Source organism: Panthera uncia, chromosome B4, assembly GCF_023721935.1.
Source record: "Panthera uncia isolate 11264 chromosome B4, Puncia_PCG_1.0, whole genome shotgun sequence".
Classification (NCBI taxonomy): domain Eukaryota; kingdom Metazoa; phylum Chordata; class Mammalia; order Carnivora; family Felidae; genus Panthera; species Panthera uncia.
Window position 1 is genome coordinate 20,479,671 of NC_064809.1, and position 25,180 is coordinate 20,504,850.

General features: G+C 48.1%; 1 protein-coding gene across 6 annotated transcripts in view; it reads right to left on the minus strand.

Annotated features, from left to right (window-relative positions):
* Positions 1-4,557: 4,557 nt before the first annotated feature.
* Positions 4,558-25,180, minus strand: part of PIP4K2A (phosphatidylinositol-5-phosphate 4-kinase type 2 alpha) — a 183,993-nt gene continuing 163,370 nt past the window's right edge. For 5 of the 6 annotated variants that reach the window (XM_049624681.1, XM_049624680.1, XM_049624676.1 and 2 more), the window contains 4 exons: positions 19,365-19,478; positions 10,109-10,352; positions 7,883-7,986; positions 4,558-5,281 (listed from right to left, as the gene is read on the minus strand). In XM_049624681.1, the coding sequence (XP_049480638.1) occupies positions 5,201-5,281; positions 7,883-7,986; positions 10,109-10,352; positions 19,365-19,478 (543 nt within the window). In that variant the 3' untranslated portion in view covers positions 4,558-5,200. Of the gene's footprint in view, positions 5,282-7,159; positions 7,322-7,882; positions 7,987-10,108; positions 10,353-19,364; positions 19,479-25,180 lie in introns of those variants that run through there. The other variant, XM_049624677.1, reaches the window with a different exon arrangement.

Genomic DNA, 25,180 nt, shown 5'->3' on the forward strand with positions numbered 1-25,180 from the left:
ATGAGTATACTAAAGTTGTGTAGAAAATGTCACATATGTTGAAGCAATCATCTGTTTGTATAGGACTTTAACAAAGCGATTGACTGAATGACTTCTATAAATGGATTTCTCAGTCAACTCCACTGGTAACTGCGATGGTAATTGAAGATGACCACAGCAATTTACTCAAAAACAAATTCACAAGGGAGTGTAACTTCAGTAAAAACCGAGGGCGATCATGACGTTGCCACACCTGTAGTAAAAGAATGAAAGAAATCTCAACTCCAGATCCGGGGGAGGAAGGTCTCTGTGGATCATATGGCAATCGTAGCTGAAGTCCACGGTTTTGCGGAGACTACTTTGTGGTACTAAAATGAGGCTGTTTCAGGGGCCGGCACACTTGCTCTGTAAAGGGCTCTCGTAAGTGTTTTAGGCTTTGTGGGCGTCGGGTCTCAGTCACAGCTACTGAGTCTGCCACTGTGGCTTGAAAGCAGCGATAGAAAATATGTGAACGGGCGTAGGTGTTTCAGTAAAACTACAAAAATCATGTGTTGGGCTGGATTGGCCCTCCGACTGTGGCTTGCTGACTCCTGCTCTAATCAGTAAGAAGCTGCCTCGTGCATATGTTTTAAGTATAGACAAGGGAGGCGGGAAGAGAGAAAGGGAGAGACAGAAAGAAGCATATTACAAAAAGTATTTAAAATGAGTGATTCATTTGGTGGGAGGGATTAATCGCTTAAGACCGTTTTCCAAACTGGCCGTCGGAAGTGAGACCTCTCGATTTAAAAAGTCAGGCAACAGTAAAGAAAATGCTGTTGGACTGAGAAAAAGATAGGAAAGGGAATAATACAGATTGACCCTCGTAACATGAACCGTGGGAGGGTTGGTACAAAACCCGGGAGGCTGCGTGCCGGCGGGGGCTTTCCAGACACAGCTGAGGGGCTTGGGAAAGAGGGTCCCTGCCGAAGGAAGGGTGGTGGTGAGGTCTTGGAGTCTGGAGACGGTGCTGCGTCCATCAGTCAAGCCTTCAACTTCCAATCTTGAGCTGCCGGAGTTCCAGCCCTGGCCTTGCTGGCAGCGATCATGTGCCCTCGGGCCAGTCACCTAGCTTGTGTGGGCCAAAGGTTCCTCATCTGTGACGCCTCCTCCAGCAGTAAGTGTGGGGTTGTGGAACACGGATGCATCACACTGGATTCCGAGAAACCCTGATCTCTTGTCCCTTCTCTTAAAAAGTCCAACACAAGCGTTTAAGAGTGAGAGAAAATTCCAGACTATGGCATGTAAGCGCCCTTTGGCAGGATTTTCACAGCATCACAAACAGGACTAAGACAAGCTTCTGGAGGGCATTCGGTTTAGATGAAAAGCTACCCCTTCAGAAAGAAGGAACTTTCAGTAATGGTTCTTGGTAACTTATCAACTCTCCTTTTCCAGAGACACTTTCCTGGTCTTCGGGGCCACTTTGCCACCAGTGCCTCTTTGATATGCCAGCCGTTTAAAGGCGGCAGTTCAGTTAGTCAGGGAGAAGGGGACTGAGTGAAGGCTGCTGTGCACGTAACTCCTGTGCCTGGGAATTCAAAGGGCACAGCAAGTCTCCGCCCTTTAGGGAGAGCGACTTTTATATTTTTAACATAGCGGTCTCCAGATAATGTGGCTGGAGCTGAATAAAATGCTGTTTAAGAAGATGGGGAGGGAGGAAGAGATGGAAAGTGGTATTTTGAGACCTGGAAGAAGGCTTTTTATGTGCAGTATATACCGTGACCCCTGATTTTGTGCCAGTTAAACATTCCGTGTACAGTGATGGCTGGGGGCTTTCGGAGCACCGATGTTGAGAACTCCCGGGTGTAACTCCATGTTTCAGCCTCTTGGCCTTGCTTCCTCTTCACTATATCACTTCATTATATACATTTATACATTGTATACGTTACCAGCTCAGCATCCACAACCCCTGGTCTCTTGCACTTAACCCTTAATCACTTATTTCCAAAAGTGTTGTGTTAAGGATTAATGCTTCATACCAACTTTTGCCCTTCTGTGAATCTGCAGTAACCAGTTTTCTAGGACCAGTGTGAATCGAATCCAGAACATTAAACCATTGCTCTTTGCACAAGAAAACCCACAGAGCTTATGGGAATACTGGGACTAAGGGGCACAGCACCCCAAAACTTCATCACCGATACGGTCTAAAAAAAAAAAAAAAGAGGACCCTAATAAAAATAGCGGTAGTTTTAAGTGTTGCTACATGGCCAGGAAATGGACAAATACCACAATAAATGTGGCAGGTTCTCGTGAAGAGGACCTGAAGGGTGCCCGTGGTAGGAAACACTGGAAGGGGCTGCGTCTCTGGGACTGTTGTGAAGTAGAGGAAGGAGTGATGTGGAGGCAGACGTGAGGTGGTAACCCCAGGTAGAGCCCAGGGTGACCGCCCACATGGGGAGAAACTGACGGAGTTGGCGATGTTTGAGGGGTGCGTGGCTTGTGTATTCCTGTGTGGCACCGTTCGGCCAGGTGCGGTTTTCTGTGTCCACCTCGTGTTCCTCGTGGACTCAAGTGCACACGACTAAATGGGAAAAGTACATCACGCCCGATCCTTCCCTCACGTATCAATCGCGTTAGAACAAACACGCATTTTCAAAACGAGTGCCGTAGCCGAACGGACTGTGTTTGCTAACCTGGCCCCGATGACGGTGGAATGCTCTAAGAGAGCCTTCCGTCCGTCGGCGGTGGCCCAATAAGAGTTTCAAACAATGCGGACGTAGAACTATCGTTGGTAAAAATGGAAAATAAAATGATATTTATAGGGTATTCACCGAAGAGATTTCTTTTCTCTGTTCATCTTACAGCAAGCCCATTTTGGTGTGGAAGTTTCCATTGTTTACTAATAAAATAATTCACAGGTTGAAGGCAAAGCTCTAGGTAGTGAAGAGATTTGGTTTTACTTGTACTTCTTCAAGGTGCAGCTGAAGGGACTCTTAGTACCGAGTCTTTAAATTGATTTGCATTGGAGAGAAACCCAGTGGAGACAGAGGAACGAGGGATCCACTTTGTGAGTCATCAAAGTGCTTTATTTTGTAAAGCCTGGCTCATGACTGGAGTGTATTGTTAGCACTAGGAGATACAAGGCAAACTTCCTCACTCTGTCCAAATAGTTCATCGACAGAAATGAATGACAGAGACTGTTACAGACAAAAAGAAAGCATTTTGTAAACTTCTAAAAGCATACACACACTGGCCACAAAGGAAATAGTTACTCAAATAATGTACGGGTACCTTATCTTTACTTCAGGGTCTCACCTCTGTAGTCTTGGGCCAAAGAAACCACAGTATAACTTCAGAATACTCGAACTGACTTGATTCCAGAATGAAAGGGGGGGGGGGGGGCGGGCAGACCAGTCTCGATTAATTCAAATGCGTAAAATACGGATTCGGACAACCATGTCATGGTGGTAACACCATCTACCGTGGAGGACGAACCCGGGGGAAGTCCATAATGGTCCGGTGGTGTTGCTGCTGGCCTCCGGAGGTCCCGACTTGCCATCAGCACGTGTTTTCTGAAGTAAACCCACACACACTGGGCACAGTTGCAGCCCTGATCAGCCCGGAAGTAAAGTCACTGCAAGAGGCAGTATGGCAGGGGGTATTTGTGAGTTGTGAGTAATCACTGGAGGGTGGATTTTTTTTTTTTTCTTTTCTGAAACTGCCTACAAAAATCATCTCATGTTTTACACAAAGAATTTCAAAGGCACAGCTTTAGCACAGTGTATAAGTTGATAACCTACTCTAAGCAAGTCTAGTATTTTAGCTTGACGCCTTTCAGAAAATGCCAGAAAGTTGGTAAATACATGATCGATGTTGAAAATTTATAAACTGATTAAAACACAATCAGCACAGTTTAGGGCAATGAACTTACATAACCAGATTTGGGTTAAACATTAAAAAAAAAAAAATCATCGGGTTGATAAATGTACATCTGGAGGAAACAAAACCACCTTTTACTTTCATCGTAGAAGACTGCCTACCGTGTACTTTGAATAAAACACTCACCCAAAAACATGACTGCAGGGTACATTTCAAAATATGACAAACATTATTTCACCTACACTGTAAAATGACTTTACATGTAAACTTCAAAAATCACATGCTGTACATTAAATTTTTAGATTCAAAAATATCCCTGTTTTCCTAATAATGTAAACAGTAAAATTGAGGGTTTCAGTTAAAGGGATAATTCATAACAAAATACCACTGTTTAAACAATGGTCAAACATAAACATCTTATAATTTAGATCTGCCGTCGTTAACAGGAGAGTTCAGAGTTCTAATGCTTTGCTCACCTTCCCACAGTAGGAGATGTAGATACCATTGCCCGAAACTATGCACTTTTCAGGTAAGCTTTATTTTTATTTTGTAGCATAAATTCCTATATTGCAACATAAGAGTGTAACAGTGAAGAAGTTCCAGGCAAGAAAAGAGAAGTAAGCAGTTTTCCTGGACATACTTACTGAGGTGAAAAATGTACAGGGAAGAGTCACTAGGGGCATCAGCTTCTTGCTGGAGGAGGGGCATTTGTTCCCGGACCCCGGGGGCCCCCCGCCCCCGGACACCGTGTGGAGGCGGAACCCTGAAGCAGGGCACGCCCCCGCCTGGTGCCAGGGGCCCGGGGCACAGCTGTTAAGGAGCGTCAGCGTGCGTGGTAGAAATGTAACATTCGCAGTAAGTTTTTTTCTTTTAATCACCATCATTATTATCATCATTATTATTTTCTTCATTATTATTATTATGAATACTGTCACATCTTTCAACTCCAAAAAATAAACTGATCCACAGTTTATCGTGTGATGCCAACATGGTTGGTCTGACATGCATTTCCTTCATCCCCTCCCCCCGCATGTGCTCATTCATTCATTCATTCGTCCGCAGCTGGAATCAGAGGGTTGTTGCCCAAACACACCCTGACTGAAGCTGATCAGTTTTTATTAATTAATTAATTTTTAAGACACGCACGCGCACACACGCACACACACACACACACGTGTCAGAAATAGCTAGAACGATGCTGGGAAATATCAGGTAGCTGTTAAAGCGAGTAGCCTCCAAATCAGTCATCTTGGCCTGAAGATGTAAACGAGGAGGTGTGCTTCACCGAGTTTGGTTTTCATTTTTCCTACGCCGAAGCCACCTCTGTCCTTCCCATGCTCATGTCCGTCCGAGGTCATGTGGGAGGTTACGTCAAGATGTGGCCAATAAAGTCCAAAAAGCGCTTTGAATACTGTTCTGGGTTCACGGTCGAGATCTCTGCACCAGCCTAGGCAGATGGAAAGGAGAGGAATATCGATATAATCACTACTCAGTATGTAGAGCATTGTTTTCAATTGCGGCTAAACATAAAGCTAATAATAATCTGTGCCCCGTTCTTAAAACAGAACTCAGAATTCTATCTTGGATATTGCATCTGAATATCTGAATGGTCCAGGTTCTTAGGATCTGTGTGAAAACGAGGCAGAGAGGCTGAACCACAGATGCTGTTATCACACATACTGTGACTGTAGCAACTGAAAAAAACACCTTGAACTAGCCACGTCTGGGATGTTCCTTTCAAACAGTGGACTCTGTGTGGCCTACATTTGGAAGCCATGTAATCAATGTTTGTTTTTCAGGAGAACAGATTGGAGATACCTTGAGAATGACACAAACAGCAACATTCGGCTGAAGGGGAATTCCAACGACAGTGACCTAGGATTGCGTTTCTCTTCCAGGACCCGGGTAAGTGGCTGAGTGCTCAAACGAGAGGGGTGACAGCAGCAGCAGGGTCCGTGTCAGCTGGCACCGTAACCAGGTGGGACGTGAGGCTGCTGATCGCACCTCCCCCAGCAGGGCACAGCAGTGCCATTGTTCCCCTTCACAGTGACCCGCTCAGGGCAAGGAAGCAGGGGCCCCTCGAGGAGGCTCAGTGGGGGACTTCCTAGTACCAGAGGCGATGCTGGCGACCAGACTCGAGGTCTGGAGTTACCAGCCAGTTTCCTGAGCTGCAAAGGGCAAGACCAGTTTTACTAAGTCACCAGGTGCTATTTTTAGACACCCATAGTCACTGGGGAACCTGTAATTTCCATGCCTGGCCTGGGCCGCCGGGATCTCCACGGACGAGCCCGGGCCTCGAAGGCAGAGAATAGTTCCCAGCAGCTCAGCACGGCATTCCTTTGCTAAGAGTAAGGTCTTGCTCCTGCAGATGCAAACCATACACAGTTTCAGGCCATGTGGTGTATGACGGAGCCGGGCTGGTGCCTTCCAGGGGAGACTCGAGTGGAGCCACGTTTGCCACGGCAAATTTCCAATTTCACGTGGTGTGTGATGTTACGGTGAGAATGGGGAAGGAGGGGAACGAACACGGAGCACCTCCCCGGCGCTCGGCCTGTTCGCCTCACGTCTCCTCCACAAGACCCCTTCAGCAGGGCAGTGGGGCTCCCTTCTTAGTTGGGGGACCTGAAGCTCTCGCGGTTACACGGCCGGGAAAGCTGAAATCGGGGTTCTGAGCCAGTTCTGTCTCTGTAGTATGCCCGTGGTTCTCCATCAGAGGTGAGCATCGGAACGACTACAGAGCCGTTGAGGGACCTCCCCCAGCTTCTTGGCCCGGACTCAGAATCGGGGAAGGGGCCTGTGGGCCCGGCACGCACACACTTCACAAATGCCATGCGGGAGGCTGCGATGCCAGCAGGTGAGAGCCGCCGGGTGCCCTCCTCTCTCGCCGACGCAGGAGTTCCGGCACTTTCACTGGGCCGGGGGGGGGGGGGGGGTCTCGGTCATGCTTTGCACGCGGCTGGAATTCCGTAAGTAGTAGCTGATGGTGCAAGTGAGATGTTTCTTTGGCAAACAGAATATGGTTTTGGGCTGGTTCCCTTGCTGGGAGGGCAGCCTAGCCTGTTTGATTGTAAGATACAGAAAAAGAGCCTTTAATAGAGGCTGATGTTCTGGTGTATGCTGGCTGGTTGTACACACTGCTGCTCCTTCCAGTGTGAACAAGCCAAGATACAAGTCTGTCTCTATGGGATGGGGGTCTGCAGCCTTTTTAGCAACACCTGGAAAGCCGAAATGAATCTCTACGATACAAGCATAATGGATACTCACCACCTGGGAGGTTCAGCCAGGCAGGTGGGATTGCTGGTAGGGCATGGGGCCGGGACTAGCACAGAGCAAGGGGCCGGGCTAGGTCCTGGGGGGCAGTCCCCTTTCTACCACCTTCTAGTGCCATGACCCTGACAAGTTACCATTTACGCTTTCTTCCTCAGTTTCTTCAGCTGATAAACAGGGATACAGGCTTGTCATGGGGATTCAGTAAGCCAACATATGCCTAGCATAGTGATAATTTAGAGCAAGAACAATAAAGGTGAGGAATTTATGTTATTAAACTTTGATCTTGCACCCAAAAGTTTTCTGTAGTAAAAAATACACAATTCGCTGTGCAAAAAGAAAGATAATACTGCATATCTGGGAAGTGTCTGAAGCACAGAAGAGTGCTTCAGTTCTGAACATTTTACAGTTTCGAGAATTCGTGTTAAAACACTTAGTTATCTTCACTTTTGTCTTTGAAGCATTTTTCAAACAAAAACGAATTCGCACAGTATTCTAGAGATGCACGCGTGTGCTAATACCCCAGTGTGGAAAAAGACGACTGGCCGCTGAGTTGAAGTGACCTGCCCAAAGCGTAGGGAGTCGTGGTGGGAGCTGGTATTAGCTGTTGGCATTTGCTGGCTCCAAATCTCGCACTCGGAACATGGCCCCCCAAGGTAACAAGAACCCCTGAGGGACTCTGGACAGCTCAGTGGGAGGGAGGCAACCACAGCTGGTCCCTGCACTCCAGACTGCAGCAAGGGCCCAAGAGCAGAGAAGGAAACAAAGTGGAGATACTTACGCCATGTTTAACAGTTTTTGCAGCGTGGGCAGCTTTCTTTTTTGCATCATAATGAGTCAAGATGTCAATAATTGCCATAAAGTACACCTCTTTCCTGGGCGAGTCTGTAAAGGGATGAGAGAGAGCAGTGATTGTGGGACAAATGACGCCACCTGGAAAGGCACGTCCTGGGGGTGAGGGACTCAGGACAGAACAGGGTTTGGAGGAGTCTGAAAACTAAGGCCATGTCCATGTAAGTTCAAACACATTCTAAAAAAAAACTTTTACCCCCTCCTCCATGTTTTATGGAGTAGAGAGATGGGCAGACTGGGTGAGGGGACTGGGAGAGACCGGCTTCCGGTTATGGGAGGAACAAGTCACGGAGCAGACAGGCACAGCGTAGGGAACACAGCAGTGACTCGGCACCAGGGCTGAGAGGTGGGCAGGTGCGGGCACGGCAGAAAGCCCAGCGCAGCGCCTAAAATCACTGTGTTGTCCACCGGAAGTTAACGTTAACACTGTGTATCAGCTATCCCCAAATACAAAAAAAGTTAACTGATAAATAAAATAGCAATTTGTAAAAAGCATCCACGTAACTCCTGCATATCCCTGTTAAACAGCTTAACTTTCCCCAATTCTCTCTCAATTCAAAAAGTAAAAAAGTATCACCCTAGGATGTTACCAGTAGAGGTCCAAGGGGGAGGTGGTTTTTAATTTTTGTCAATCTGCATTTTCTTTAACGATTATGGATTGCTTTGGTGTAGAGAGAGATGCTCATACAACAGGTAGATGGAATTACGCTCCTCATTCCTAGTCTACCGCTAACTACAGGTGCACCTTGCTTTACGGCGCTTTGCACATACCGCGTTTTCCACAGGTTGAAGGTTTATGGCAACCCTGTGTCAAGCAAGTCTGCTGGCACCATTTTCCCAATGGCATTTGCTCACTTCATGACTCCGACACATTCTGGTAATCCTAGCAACAGTTTAAACTTTTTCATTATTATATTTGCATGGTGATCTGTGATCAGTGATTACAACTCACTGAAAGCTCAATGATGGTTAGTATTAGTATATTTTAGCGATAAAGTATTTTTAAAATAAGGTACGTACATTGTTTATTAAAGATATAATGCTGTTGCACACTTAAGAGACTATACAGCAGTGTAAACATAACTTCTATATGTACCAGGAAACCAGAACATTCATCTGACTCACGTGGTGGTGGTGGTCTAGAACTGACCCTGCAACACCTTTGAGGTGTGCCTGTCCTTACAACCGTTCATAATTCTGAGTCTAGCATCAGAACTGCAGAAAGGCATTTATCATCTCTAAGATCCGTCTTCCACGTATTTCCACAAATAGGCTGTTTTAATTATAAACAATAAGAAAAGTACATTTGACTACATCTCATTTTCTGCACTGAAGAAAATTTTGGGGAGCAAAATAACAACTCAAGCTCACTTGGCTGATATGCCACATCTTTTTTTTTTTTTTCTTAATGATGAACCACAATTTTTATTACTCAAAAAATAAGAGGCCTGTTTTTATCCTACCTCCAAATTATCTTGGTTTTCTCATGTCTCAGTAGCTAAGGTAGAAGGTGATATTCCTTCAAATATCCAGTCACCCAGATTTGGAGGATTAAGATTGGGCTCACTTAGACAAGAGGGCCATAGAGACCCCTTAATGGGCGGCCAGGGGGCACGGCAGAGGACAGACAGACACAACAGCAGACCAGACGCCCTCATCCCATGCCCTGGGCCAGCTTCAGCGCTCCTGAAAGGGGAAGGGCCGGTAGCGGTAGCGATGAGGCGCCGGCCCTCCAGGGCGTCCGCATGAGCCTCCCTCCCGCGGGAGGCACACTAGGGACCTCGTGTGTGCCTAGCTCAGGATGGATTCCTGACGTTTTGGATCCACGTAAGAGATGGCGAAGAAAAAAAAATTTTTAAACGTTTCTTCTATATGTTATCTGTCCGCACCTAAGTGTGGGTACGTGGGTGTTACACAGTTTGTGGCTTCACTCCATTCCAACATCACAAAATTCAAGGGCCCGATCACATCCCGTTTCAAAACCAGAGATGAGTTACCCTTAACATGCTCGTGTCCCTGAGTCAGCTACTGAGGCTCTGGAGAAAAAGCCTTGGAGGGCAGCAGACTTTTAACCGGGATTATGATTACTGGTGGGAAACAATGCAAAAATCAAGTCACTTCATAGATAAAAAGAGGTGGTAAGAGCTCAGCTTACTTTCATGGCATTTAATCCCATAAACGTCAATGTTGGGATCAAACTCCCCCGGGGCCAAAGGCGGTGAGCTGTTGAGCGTGTTTCCAGGACTGTCCGGAGGGGTTCCCACGGGGTGGGTGCCGTCGCTCTCCCCCTCCTCTTCCCCGTCGTTCTCCTCACACTCCACCTCCTCCTGCTCGGCTCGCTCCACATCATGGATTCCCACCAGCAGGCTGTAGTCCATGAGCTTCAACTGGGCGAGAAACTGAGGGTGGGAGGCAGCAGGGTCAGTCAGGCCTTCAAACCCCAGATCTGGAGAAGACAAGCTCAGGAAAATGCACACGGGGGAAGGCTGTGAGCCAGGGGGCGGCAGAAACGAGAAGAGGGTCTCCCCGAGAGGCGGCCAGCCAGGAGCCTCCTTTGTGATGCTCTCCCAGACCCGCGGAAGCTTCGCGGGCCGAAAACGGAGCCCCACACCCCGGGCCGGCCCGGCGCTAGTAGTATTTTCCCTGAGACGCCAAGCTGGATGCCGAGAGGCGGGCACACATCCCATGGAGGCTGGATTCCCCCAGAGAGCACAGCACATGGCTGGCAAGGAGGGAAGAGAGCTGCTCTCCCAACAACGAAGACTGGCCGAGGGGAAAGACCAGGGGCCTCCCAAGTGGCTTCCAGCAGTCTCTTGTGAAAGCACTTGGAAATTCAGCACACTGGGCTGAGGACGTGAGTACGCTGTCCGTCCCCACTAAGTAAAAGCCCAAATGTCCCAACTGACCAGCAAACGCCTGTGTCAGTGCTCGGGTGAGTAACACAGTCCTGTCCTGCTCAGGTTTCCTTCTGGAAGCGGGGAGACTGGAGGAGCTGAGGGCGTGGTCCACTTCGCATGAGGCAGCACAGGCCCAGGACCCCCGTCCCCGCTCGTCCCGTTCCAGCCGCGGGTAGGACGGAACGTGGGCCGAGACCTGGCTCTGAGGGTCAGCCTGCCTCTCCTACTCCTCTCTGGACTTCTCACGCCATTTTTCTTTTCTCTTCTTAGGAGACGCACCCAGACACGCGTTCTAATCGCTCCATTAAAGTGTGGCTAGAACTGAGGGCAAAACGTGCCGGCCCGTCTGCTGGCTAAAACCCCACAGCTCCCCGGTCCCCACCCAGCTGGCTCCGCACAGGGTCCGGTTCTGCTCCCACCCCGTGCCCATGGCCCAAGAAGACGCAGGGCCCCAGCTCTCGGAGGGCCTGATGCCACCCTCGTTCGGTGACGCAGAGCAGCCAGCTGGCCTCCGGCCATCCCGGCAGAAGTTAGGACATGAACTTCCTTACACAAAGGGCAAGCATGTGAAATGACCAGTCTTGGGAGTTCTGGCCGAAAATGAGTGAAACGAAATCCATTTGTGGAGACCTGCAGGAACCCCCGCCCCGGCCCCCCAGCCTGTAGGGAAGCAGCTCGGTGTCTGAGCTGAAGGAGAAGCCAGGAGGGGACCTCGCACGCCAGCTGTGCCCAGAGGCCTTCCGTTCCTCACCAGCCCAGGCCTCCTCCTGCTCTCCTCTTTCTTAGCTCCCATTTCCATGTCTTCCCACCACGAATCCCCTGGGGCCAGGCTGACTCTTCCTCATTGAAGCTCAGGGGGAAAAAAAGAAATCACACAAATCCTCGTTTAGGCGTGTAAGCAAGGTAGGAGAACCCTAATACCTAAAAACTGATAACGTGCAAACCCTTTGCCAAAAGAGTACTCAGCAGCCAACAGGTACACAAAAAGATGCTCCACATCACTCCTCATCAGGGAAATGCAAATCAAAACCGCAATGAGGGGGTCACACCTGTCAGAATGGCTGGTGTCAGAAAGACGAGATAACAGGTGTTGGCCAGGATGTGGAGAAAAGAAGCTTGTGCACTGTCGGTGGGGATGTAAATTGGTGCGGCCAGCATGGAAAACGGTATGAAAATTCCTCAAGGAATTAAAAACAGAACTACCCTACGATCCAGCAATCCCAGTTCCGGGTGCATATCCACAGGAAACAAAACCATTATCTCGAAGATCTATCTGTACTCCCATGTCCGCTGCAGCATTATTCATAATAGCCAAGGTATGGAAATGACCTGTCAGTGGATAACTGGATCGAGAAAATGGGGTATGTGTACACTGAGGAATGTTGTTTCATCTTAAAAAAGAAAGAAAAATTCTGTCACTGTGAACCCGCTGGGCGTTACGCTAAACGAAATAAGCCAGACAGGAAAGACAAATACCGTGTGGTATCACTTATGTGTATGTGTATGTTGCGGGGGGGGGGGGGGGGGGGGGGGAACCCAAAGAATCAATAGAAAAGTGGTTGCCATGAGCCGGTGGGGGGTGGTGTGGAAGAACTAAGGAGAGTTGGAAAAAGGGTGCAAACCTACAGCTATCAGATGTGTAAGGTCTGAGGATCTAACGCACAACGTGGTGACTGTAGTTGGTAACACCGTGTCGCGTATAACTGAAAATCGCTAAGAGGGTAGGACTTAAATGTTCTCACCAGGAGAACAAAAAGTAAATATCTGAGGTAATGGTTGTGTTCCTAACTTGATGGGGGAATCCTCTGACAATGGATACGTACAGCAAATCATCACCGTAACACTTTAAATATCTTAGAATAGTATTTGTAAGTGTTACTTATTCCAGTTACAAAAAAAAAAAAAAGACAAAAAAACCCCAAAACCACAAAACAGTAACAAAACACAGTGCTGGTTCTCATGCCTTGAATCAATTTTCTGAGCCCGAGAGAGAGAGGAAGCTCCTGTTCCTCCCATGGTCTTCCCTAAACTCCCCCTTTAAAGTAAATCACAGAACCACCTTTCTGGGCCCACCTCGCTCAGCTAGACTTTGTCTGGTGGACAAAGACTGCTCATCATGCCGTGGCCCCTGGCAGGTGCTGGGCTTTGGGGTGACCAGGAACTCACGTGGGCAACCGTCCCTCTCTCGAGTGAATGACAACGCGTTAAGACCCGTGAATCTCCTACCGACGTGGCCAGCCGCCCAGCCGTGTAGCCAGATCTGGGTTACTTGGTCTGCTCCCCACGGACCTGCATCTCCATGGATGTGGAAGAGAACCAGGTGCTGTGGGGACAGAGACAGCTGGCCTCCAGGGACTCAAAGCTAAGAAGTCATGAATTCAGGATCCCGCGTTCAAAGCTCGTTCTTTACGCTGCGCTACGCTGCTTCTGGAAACTGCAGTAAGGCAGCTCTTCCCAAGTCGTGTTCTTTGCAACACTAGTATGGAAAAAATGAGTTCAAACGGTTCCTGAGGAGGAGGGCCTCCCCGAGTTGCCAAGCACAGGGAGTCTCCGCGAGGGGTAGGTGCCGGCGGCACGCCTCACACCGGCTTCATCTCGGAACCGCTTTACCCCCCTTCGGAGCACCCCGTGGAAACAAAAGACGTCTGGGAGACACGGAGGCCGAAACACCCAGTCATGCTCTCTGATCCCGCCGCGGGTGTGGCGGGCAGGATGCTCCCCAGTGGCCACGGGCCCCAGAAGGCTGTGGCGGGGGCGGAGCTCAGCCTCTGGGCTCCTGGACAACAGGGTCCGTGCGTCTCTGTCTCCTGGCCCCTCCCACGATGGGCATGGTGCTTGCAGAACACGCTGCACACTGGCAGACACCGGGTTCCCGGCTGGCAACATCTCCCCAGAGAGCCCATGTGTTGGGGGGGAGGGGGCGGGCACGGGTTGGGGAGTGGGCTGCTCGGCCGGGCCACAGGCCCCCTTCTTTCCATCCCCGCTCCTCCCGGATCCTTGGAAGGTCCCTGAGAAGCGGTAAGGGTCCCAGCCCTCTGGGAAGGGAGGATCTTTTCAAAATGCGAGTTTGATCTTAACTCTGCCCCTGCTCTAGGCCTTGCAGTGGGTGCCTGTTCCTCGCGGGGCAGAAGCAAACTCGAACACGGCCCAGCAGACCAGGATGGTTGGCCCCATTACCTCTTTGGCTGCCTTGAAGCCTGTTCCAGCCCACCTTCTGGCCCTCTCACCTGCACCACCTGACCTTCAGATCACAACTGCAGGGAAGCTTGCTTCTGGAAGCCTTTCCCGATTCTTGCCTGGGCCACGCCCCCAAAGCACGGCGTGGAGGGACCCGCACACTTTTCCCTAATGACACTTGGCTTGGCTGCACATTTACCTTGTTAGATTATTTGGGGAAGCTTCTGTCTTCCCTGAACACGGCAGCCCCGTGAGGGCAGGGGCTCTGGCTGTTTCTGCCCTCACCGTATTCCCAGTGGTAAGGTGTCCGTATTTACTAGACAAATGAATGAGATGCCTGCTGCCTCTTCCCCAGTCCCCTTGAACTCACCCTAATTTCCCTAACCCCTTTCTCAAAGAAACAACAACCCAGGGCAAGTAAAAACACAGAACAAAGCAACAAAGAAACCTTTGAGACTGTAAGAGGAAGCACCTACTGGAAGCAAAGCGAGAGCATTTACCACGTATCTTTGCCAGAATGGAACCTCGCTATCACGTAAGTCTACAGTTTGACCTTCAGAAGGCTGGTTTTCAAACACCCTTGCAGGTGTGCCTGATTACAAAAGTAAGGGGCTGCCTGTAATGAACTTGCAAAGGTCAGCCGGGAAGGGAGGATGACCAGGGCTGGGCCGCTGCACTCAGTGGAGTCCCTTCCCCCCCCATATCCGCGATGCTCACGATGCCAGGCCCTTTCCTGGGCCTTAGCTCTGCAGTCAGACTAGTGCCCAGGATCCCTTTTTCAGTAAGGAAACATCTGTATCCAAAATACAAAACTGAAACCATCAGTGAAACATAATATGCATCTCTAGGTAAGAAGCTGCTCTCCGGGCTCCTGGGTGGCTCAGTTAGTTAAGCGTCTGACTTTGGCTCAGGTCGTGATCTCAGAGTTTGTGAGTTTGAGCCCTGCATCGGGATCTCTGCTGTCGATGCAGGGCCCACTTTGGGTCCTCTGTCTCCCTCTCTCTCTGCTCCTCCCCCACTCTCTCTCTCAAAAATAAATAAATATTAAAAAAAATAAAAAAATAATAAGAGTATAGGTCTGGGAGTCCGATGGGAAATGCAACCTTATTTCTCTCACTAGCTCTGTGACTTGACAAGGCATCCACCTCCCCGAGCCTCAGTTACTCTAACTGTACAATGGGATAATCCCACTATGCTCATAGGGGTGTGGAGAGGAAGGAGAGGGGATGCGTAGCTCAGGTGATGGAAACCGGGCCTTGCTCGCAACAATGGAGGCTGTTACTGTGATTGCCCGTGTCGCTGTTATTATGGTAGAAGGCTTTTTTCCAACAAGTCCGCACTTTAAACACGGGGACAGGTTCAGGTTAGGTGGGCCAAGAGGAGAAGCGTGGAGAACCCCACTAGCTCTTGTCTCCATAAAGTTTATTTTCCATCTCTTCTGAAGTAGAGGGGAATGTGGCAATAAACTCGAGAAAATTCCCGCTGGGTGTCGCAAAACTGCCGTGGCCTGGAAGATTCCACGTGGCTGGGGAGGGGTTAAAGGTTCCACTGCTGGGGTTTGCCTCCAGCTGACATTAAGGAACTTAATACACATCTGCTCTGGTTTCTCTTCATCCCCCTTTAAGCTTCTGACTCAAATTTATTGATTTCTTTTTAAGTACGTAAGATTTCGAAGCATGACGATGTTTAAATCTTTATAATCTTCAGGCCCCTCGCCTTTCCTCCTTTTCCAACTTGTTAATAATTATCTGCCAGACCTTTGGGCTTCTTTTCCCCTCTGAAGATCCCACCTAATCTGATTCTTTCATGATTAATCCCTCTTTATGCCAAATCTCTGAGCTAGTGTCTTCTTCAAGATCTTTAACGAGTCCTGTCACAAACCCTTCTAGAAAACGACGTGGTAAGGGAGCCATTAATAAGCTCTCTTTCGCAACGTTTAAACTCACTTTATTTATTAACACATTCGCTCTACTGAATTACCACCTCCTAACACATCTGCAATGCAGAATTAAAATTCCAACCAGCACTATTTAACAGTTCTCTTGTATCACTCGTTAAAAGTTGTAATAATCCTCCTTTGGGTCATTTATCGGGAAACAAAATCTTAACTGCGATCTCACAGACGTTTCTCATTTGCGTTTCGTATCAGAGCAGTTTAGGAGCGTGGCCTCTGACAGCCTCAAATCCCAAATTAGTCTCTGGGCTCGGTTTTCCCATCCACAGACTGGGTAACAACAGCACTCATCCCCAGGAGTTTCGAATGAAAGAGACGATGTCTGCATGGGAAGGAGTCAGGCTCTACGCGTGGCTCGGTCGACACTGGTGGCTCACCATCCCCCGCTGGCCTCTCCCGACTCCCACCCACTTCCAAGGCTGCGGGCCCAGAGACCCCACAGCTGAGATGCCCCATGGTGGGGGTGCTCCCGGACACCACGGGGATCCCGGCGTGAGCCAGTGAGAGGAGATACGGGTGTCAGTTCTCTGCAGTCACGGTGGGCGCCGACCACGCGCAGGCCAGAAGGCAAAAGTGATTGCCCCTCTCCATACAGCACCTCCTTTTGGAGAAAAGGGCTCACCAATATGGAGTTATGTGCAAAGCTTTCTTTGCAGAGTATATGAACAGAACAGGATTTTGGGTGCAGGGAAACAAAACAACCAGAACAGCTAGATTCTCAGGACATTCTCTTCTTTCTGCTACAAAAACAGGTTACTGGGGCACCTGGGTGGCTCACTTGGTTAAGTATCGGACTTCGGCTCGGGTCACGATCTAACGGTTCGTGAGTTTGAGCCCCACATGGCGCTCTGTGCTGTCGGCGAGAAGCCCACTCGGGACCCTCAGTCTCCCTCTCTCTCTGCCCCTCCCCTGCTTGCGCTCTTTCTCAAAAATAACCATTTAAAAAAAAACATAAAAAAGCAGATTACTTACTGAGGTGTAATAAGTTCACCTTTTAAGTCTTAAGTAAAAAACAAAAAGTACCACCAACCCCCCATCCCCTCCAAAAAAACTAACAGGCCAGTCAGCTAACTTAGAAAGCAGAGTGTTACAAAAATGAAACTAGATTAAACTCTAGTTTCATTTACCGAGATCAGATGTCAAGCTACCTCACCATAATTACCCGCTTAAAAATTTAATGATGCTTCTGCATGAATTTCAAAACTAAAGATACTTGTATCAGCCGCTGAGAATTTTTTTTTAAGGAAAGAATGCTTTATGCCCCTGCTTCCATTTCAACAGAACAGCTAAGCGCGAGAGCCACGTATGGGATTAAACTCTCCAAATCCTCTAATCAACGACATTATTAGAGACAACAAAAGGGCTAAGAGGATCCTTATGTAATTCAACTGTAAATTTGAACTGCTTCAGTTACGTTAGTTCTGGAGTCTAAATATCCTAGTGGTACACAGCCAACAGAAAAAAGGATGAAAACATTTTTTCTTGGCAGATCGTGCACAACCCCTAAAGCATATTTACCATAATTGCTCAAGCCATATTATTCTCAGGATCAAAGATTCACTGATTAATGAATAAAAAGCTGAAACTGAGAAGGTCTTCCTCGAGTACTTAGTTATCAGTTAGATCAGGCTGACACCAAAGTAAGGGAAATATTTAATGTTTAATATGTATTATAATAATAACCACTGACAACAATGGAAAAATAAACTTATTAATGAAAGACTGGAGAAAAATGTTACATGATTTTCTACTTTTTTTCTACTTCTATTTTTTTTTTTTAATGTTTATTTATATTTGAGAGGGAGACAGTGTGCAAGCAGGGGAGGGGCACAGAGAGAGGAGGAGACACAGAATCCGAAGCAGGCTCCAGGCTCCGAGCTGTCAGCACAGAGCTTGACGCGGGGCTCGAACTCACGAACTGTGAGATCATGACCTGAGCCGAAGTCGCTCAACTGACTGAGCCACCCAGGATCCCCTCTACTTCTCTTTCTCAGTAGACAGTTGTATCCTTCACAAATAAACAATATTTAGGTTCTAACTGAAGTATATACATGAGCTAGGTTAAAAAAAAAAAAAAGTAAATGTTTTTAATGAGAATAAATTCATGACCTGAAAATAATTATGAACTCCTTCAGTCTGTCTGGGTATCTTACAATGAAAGAGATGTTACAACAGTGAAAAGAATATTGTAAAAACTATTCAGCCCTCGCGGGGGATACAGTCTAATGCACACTCATCCTTTGGCTCAAGCCATTTTAATTGTTTTTGTTTGATGACATGAAAAGAACTTTCCACAAAGCCTCTAAGTAGTAGAGCTGTATTGCTGTGTGGGGGACTGGATTTTAAAAGTAAAAAAATAGAGGCGCCTGGGTGGCTCTGACGGTTGAGTGTCCTACCTTGGCTCAAGTCGTGATCTCACCGTCCGTGAGTTTAAGCCCCACATCGGGCTCTGTGCCGACAGCTCAGAGCCTGGAGCCTGCTTTGGATTCTGTGTCTCCCTCTGTCTCTCTGCCCCTCCCCTGTTCACACTCTTCTCTCTCCTTCTCTCTGTCTCTCTCTCAAAAATAAGTATTAAAAAATTAAAGAAATAAAAGTAAAAAAAATAAAAAGTGTACCACGTTCACGCATACGTACGAACAAAAGTAACAGCTCAACAAAAGTTAGTTCAGTAACTGTCTAAATCAGAATTCTCTTTGCACTGTCTTACAAACCTAACAAATTTCAAGAAAATAACTTCTCCCGGCTTGATTTCTAAAAGATGCATAACAGGAAGTCCAACGGGAGAGCAGGAAAAGTACATTTCTCATTCTTAACCAGAATAACACAAAGAGAATTCTGACTTAATCAGAGACCAAACTAAGCTTTCATGACACTGGTATGAGGAGCCACCTTTGCTCCGTTCCTATGACATGTAAGGCTCAGTGGGGCTACTTTCACAGAGACTGCTGGAAATGTTCAAGCATCGGGTGACCGGGAATGTGTTCACGGACACCGAGATGCGGTTCCTGAACGTCTGCGTTTGAAATGCTCTGCTGCGTGACGGGACACCACTGTTCCGCGGAACCCTCACTCTGGGGGCCGCGGGTAGTCGGTGCGAGCGGGCTTCCACTGAATAGACCCTCCTGCCAACTAGAAGGTGGGAACCCGAGCGGGGCGATGCCCGGCAGAGGCCTTCAGGCGCTCTCTTAGGTTTGTGGTCAGGCGCGCTTTTCTCAACCAGACCACGCGTGAGATACACCTGTTTACACCTGACTTTGATCACGTACAACAGGCATTTTGGCCTCGGTTGCAGATTTGAACAGACGGTTGAAGAAGCTTCAGAAGCCAACCCAGACGGTTGACGTTTCTACAACGGGGCCGTCCTTTATACTGATTTTTCTTACCTCGACATCCTTTTTCAGTTTTTCCAGGAAGGCCTTTTTGTTGTTGTCGTCAATATAAATCTTCTGGCCCTCGTTAATGAAGTCATTATCCTTTAAGGTCGGTAGCTCTTTGGCCTAAAGCAAATGACAAAAAGAATGAAAGAAGCTTGAATAAAATAAAATTTAAAAAGACAAAACACGTATGTCTTCCAGTCCCCGGAGGATAAGTTTCCACCCCCAGCAACAGTCCCCCTCGTTCACTGTGGGAGTCTTTTACCCAAGGCAACAACATGCGAGGTGGCTTGAATACCGCAAGGGGGCACCAGTGAGCTACGGCCGCTGGAAGCATTCCCACCAGGAGTGGAGGGTCACACATACTCCATATTATGAAGTTTAGTAACAGATTTCATGGTTTTCGTGGGCATGAACCTGACTGCTTTCCTGGATTCACTTTCTTACAAGAGGTCTTCTAAGTATAGAATTTGTATTCTTGGAATTCTTTGTCAGGAACCTTCAATTTTCTTACTGGTACAACGCAACTCCACGCCCCCGACACTTTTTGGGTAGCCTTTGCCGGGTTCATGTTACAAATAACACGTTATCTGCCCTCAGAAAAGCACCATCCAGAATCATATCTAATTTCTCAGTCGGGGAGATCATGCAGCCAGAGGTTAGCCACCTGTCCTTCTAAGCCTTCCTGGTCACCACCCCGCCAAGAAAATTCTGTTTGCAGTTGGGCAATGCCGAAGGAAACTGTCTTCTTTTAATACAAAACATACTAAGATGAGAAGTTCTGTCCTTTACAAATAAACAAGAGGGTGGTGGGCTGGTGATTAAACGGAACTTACGCTGACCCGATCAACGCAAAGTAACGGGGGGACGACCGAAACACGGGTCACAAGCAGAACAAAACTAGCTCATGCTGCAGGATAATATGGGCATTTAATTTTAAACTCGTGTGTATTATTCTATTTAACTTCGTGCAACCTGCATTTTGGGAGAGTTCAAGAGCAATCAAAACCCCTCCCCACTCCCGTCAGCAACTCATAGCTTATTTCTTCCACTTGAAAGGAATCCAATATAAGATATTGTCTTTCTTACCATATTAATGAATGTCTGAATGGCTCTCTTTTCCATAAGTGTGAGCTAAATGAAAAAAAAAAAATAATCCAAGGAAAGAATGTATTCTCTTTCTTGTTCCCCACACTGCCCTACCCCGCTATTCAGAGTGATAAAAGAAAACCCATTGCACAGATCTGTGGAACCATTTTTCTTTTTCAAAAATGTTTACTTTTGAGAGAGAGAGAGAGCACGCGCGAGCAGGGGAGGGGCAGAGAGGGAGGAGGACAGAAGATCCGAAGCAGCCGGACGTGGGGCTCGAACCCATGAACCGTGAGATCGTGACCTGAGCTGAAGTCAGACATTGAACTGACTGGGCCACCCAGGCGCCCCTGCAGAACCATTTCTCAAATGCCTGAAACTGCTCACTTTTCCTGCTATGTAAACTGCTCACATCTGTCTGTACATATACATATATGCACATATATTACACAATTCCAAATCTGTAGCTTTGCTACTCGTTTTTAACTTTGCAAAAATTTGAAGCTTTGCAATTTTTGGTAAGACTACTGCCAGAATAGCTATTTCTACAATGCAGGTATAGCAGAGATCAGAGATCCAAACATTTGACACTTTTTCCTTATGTGTACTATAAATAATCGTATTCCTGGGGCACCTTGGTGGCTCAGTTGGTTGAGCGTCCCACTTCAGCTCAGGTCATGATCTCACGGTTCACGGGTTCAAGCCCCGCTTCAGGCTGTGTGCTCACAGCTCCGAGCCTGGAGCCTGCTTCAGATTCTGTGTCTTTCTCTGTCCCTCCCCTGCTCATGCTCTGTCACTCAAAAAAGAAATAAACATTAAAAAAAAATTTTTTTTAATAAGGCAGCATGAATAAGCAAAATGGACAGATGAATAACAGCATTCTTGGGGGACACTGATCTTTCAAATACTTTTATGCGGAGTCAGAGTTTTGAGGAAATAAAAACACAATGCCGCTGTTCCCAAAAGCTATGGGAGGGGCCTGGTAGATGAACTCCCTAAATTTGTCATTAATAACTTGAAAATAATGTCATAAACATGACATGAAAAACCCTAAATGTGAAGACAGTGCATTAACGTGAAATGTTGGGGTCAACCGCACTGAGCCCTCAGTTCTTCCATTGGAATCATAAACGTAACAAAGTTTCAGAGAATGAAATGCAAGGATCTGAAGTTGAACGGACCCAGGGTTTCTCACTGGCCCAAACCCGGAACCGGAGGCGCCCCTGAAGAAAGGGCTGAAGCCAGGTCCCCACCCAAGAACAGAGATGGAGGGGACTCTCCAAGGGGACGACACGGGCGTCTGTGTGTGTGTGTGGGGGGGGGGGGGGGGGGGGCAGCGTTAAGGATTAAAGTATCTGCCTCAACTCGCTTCGTATGTGTAAGAGAAGAAGGGCACAGGGATTTCTGTTTCTGTGTGAGCAAAAGGGAAACCTGAAGCCAGCGATGTCGGAGCCCGACCGAGGCAGTAAATGACACGCTGGATAGGTGTTTATAATTCCAGGCACATTAATGAAGATGAATGCCGTTTCAGGTTTACCCCAGCAGGGTTACTTCATGTGACAGGGAAAACTTAATCCTACCTCGTAAAACTCCGGGCACCCTGTACTATATTACTAAGCTCACTTGTGAATTTCACAGGCACTAGGGACGTATTTAGATTGGATCAAGTTTTAAAAAGGGCAACCAGATTGGTTAAAAGACTTAAGGGCTTATCGAAAGTCTCAAGAGGCAAAGGCAGATCCTTAGGGGGGCAGCTGCTGGAGGAACCCAACACTGGTCTACACGTACCCCACCCCCAAGTGCCTGTGGTGGGGCAAGAGCGTGGGAGCACCAGGATGTCGGGGAGGGTCCGGATCCTGGCTCCACCCCCTTACTTGCCAGGGCCCAGGCCAGGTTTCTGGAACCCTCCAGGCTGTTGCCTTATGGGCAGCATGGGGGAAACACCACCAGCACCAGCAGCCATAGGTATGGTGCTAATAAGCATTTCATGTGCCTCAATTCATTCAAGTGCATCATCTCCCTGATTCTGCACAACAATCTTAACTATTTCTCTCAAATTCGTACCAAGAAGGAAACTGAGTTTAGAAGAGATTATGCAACTTTAAAAAACTTTTAATTTTTTTTTTAAGGTTTATTCATTTTTCAGAGAGCATGAGCGGGGGAGGGGCAGCGAGAGAGGGAGACACAGACACCGAAGCAGGCTCCAGGCTCCGAGCTGTCAGCACAGAGCCCGATGCGGGGCTTGAACCCACAAACCGTGAGATCATGACCTGAGCCGAAGTTGGATGCTTTAACCCACTGTACCACCCAGGCGCCCCTAAAATAATTTCTTTTAAAAAAAATTTAAAAAAAAGGACAAAGATAAAGTCCCCTGACAATGATTCGTGCTCAAGCAAACCTTACTGCTCAGCTTTAAAACAAAAATTTTTTTAAAAAATTCCAGTAAAGTGTTATATTAGTTTCAGGTATACAATATAGTGATGTGACAATTCCATCACTCAGCGCTCATCACAGTAAATGTGCTCTTAACCCCCATCACCCCCCACCTCCCCTCTGGCAATCATCGGTTTGTTCTCTATCGTTAAGAATCTGTTTTTGTGGGGCGCCTGGGTGGCTCAGTCGGTTAAGCGTCGGACTTCAGCTCAGGTCATGATCTCACAGTTCGTGGGTTCGAGCCCCGCGTCGGGCTCTGTGCGGACAGCTCAGACCTGGAGCCCGCTTCGGGAGTCTGTGTTCTCCCTCTCTCTCTGCCCCTCCCCCACTTGCACACACGCGTGCTCTCTCAAAAATAAACGTTAAAAATAATTTGCTTTTTGGTTTTTCTTTTTTTTTTCTTATTACTTAGCTGGTAGAACAATTTCAATACATCCCTCTGATAATGAGAGGCATTTATATTTAAGACACATTTTTTTAAAGTGAAGAAAACCACTATGCAATGAAGTAATGAACTTAATAAACTCGCGGTGTTCACGGCCCACAGAGGTGAGGTCCGCAGAGCAGCACAGAAGCCACTGTGGGCAGCAGTGCAGGCTACCCTTTGCTTCGCAACCAGATTATCTGCACTTAGGAGAGCTTTGAAAGCCTCGAAGTCCCCGGCCTGGTTCTTTAACGGGTGTCTTTCATACCCTTTCGAGGTCAATGCAGAACCAGCCAGAGGGCGGAGGAAACCACCAGAGCTAAAGCCATCAGCTCAGAATCCCTTCTTCACTGCACTCCCAAGGCTGGCTCCCAGCCAGCGGTCAGCAACCTTTCTGGACTAGGTTAAGTCTTTATTTATTCCCTCTGAACCAAGTTCTCCTGGCCAGTTCCGTGTAGATTGGGAGCCCCCAAGTGTAACGAGGGAACTGTAGTACCACACTGGCCGGGAGGCGAGGCCCAGAAAGATCTACCACATGGCCCTCCCCGGTCTGCCCGGCCCTGGGCTGGGACTCCCGCCAGGAGCTGCTCCCAGGCCCCAGCCAGCCGAGGGAGGCTGCGTCCAACCAGCTCAGCACAGAGTCCGGCACGGCCCCAGTTTAACGAGGCAAGGCGACTCTCCCTTTTGCAGGAGAGGATTCTACTGGGGTGGGCTAGCCCCGAAACGGCATTCACCTCCACTAATGTGGCCTGGAAACGCGCAAAGACAGCCAAAGGTGTAAGCAGAGAGACACTGTCCCCTTGGTGACTGGCCTACCCTGCTTCCATGGTTGGGACAAAATTAGCAGGACGAATGTCCCTCACACTTTCTTGCTGGGCCATTCATGCCAGACGGGCCCTCCGGCACGGCCCGGGTTTCTACACGGGCCCCGGACTGAAGCGCGAGGTTATGAGCACAAACTGGGTCCCGGCTGCCGGGGGTTACATCTCATCTGCTCCAATTATCAGCTGTGTGACTTTGAACAAGTTACTTAACCTCCCTGTGACTTGGCTTCCTCTCTCTAAACAGGGATCGGCAAGAACCCCGGTGCTGTTGTGACGATTCTGTGAGTTCGGACACGTAAAAAGTTGGGGCGCCTGGGTGGCTCAGTCGGTTGGGCGTCCGACTTCGGCTCAGGTCATGATCTTGCGATCTGTGAGTTCGAGCCCTGCGTTGGGCTCTGTGCTGACAGCTCAGAGCCTGGAGCCTGTTTCCGATTCTGTGTCTCCCTCTCTCTTTGACCCTCCCCCATTCATGCTCTGTCTCTCTCTGTCTCAAAAATAAATAAACGTTAAAAAAAAAAAAAGCTTAGGGTCGGCCTTGCCACGTGGGGGGTTATATACAAACATCGTCAGGGTTCTTTGCTGGGCACGCTCTCAAGCATGGCTTGCATAGGCAGAGACAAACTCATTGCCGATAAGGCCGGAGCAATGTTTTCAAAACGTTTGGCGTAGGTAACACTGTCACACTGGCTCTGATGTTCTGAACCTGCTGCTTAATGTGTCTCTTTCCAAGTCTTTACTCCTCATCAGTAAGCAACATGCTACGGAACAACATTGGTCATGGCCCAAAAGGTTTATGTGTAACTAAACACAAACGAACATGGCCGTGAGAGTCAGGACGTACACGCGACTGTAGTCGGAACCTGAAGGTCACCGACACATGGATATTTTAAATGTATAGACGCTTCCGAATAGAATTACTTATTATTCCCTAGGGTTCCGTAAAAGATATAAATGATCTCTAAGGGCAGATTTGGCCAGGGCTTTGAGATTAAAAAAAGGGAAAAATCTGCAGACCTAACCACCACCAAATTTGGAGCTCTCAGTTTTAGAAATGA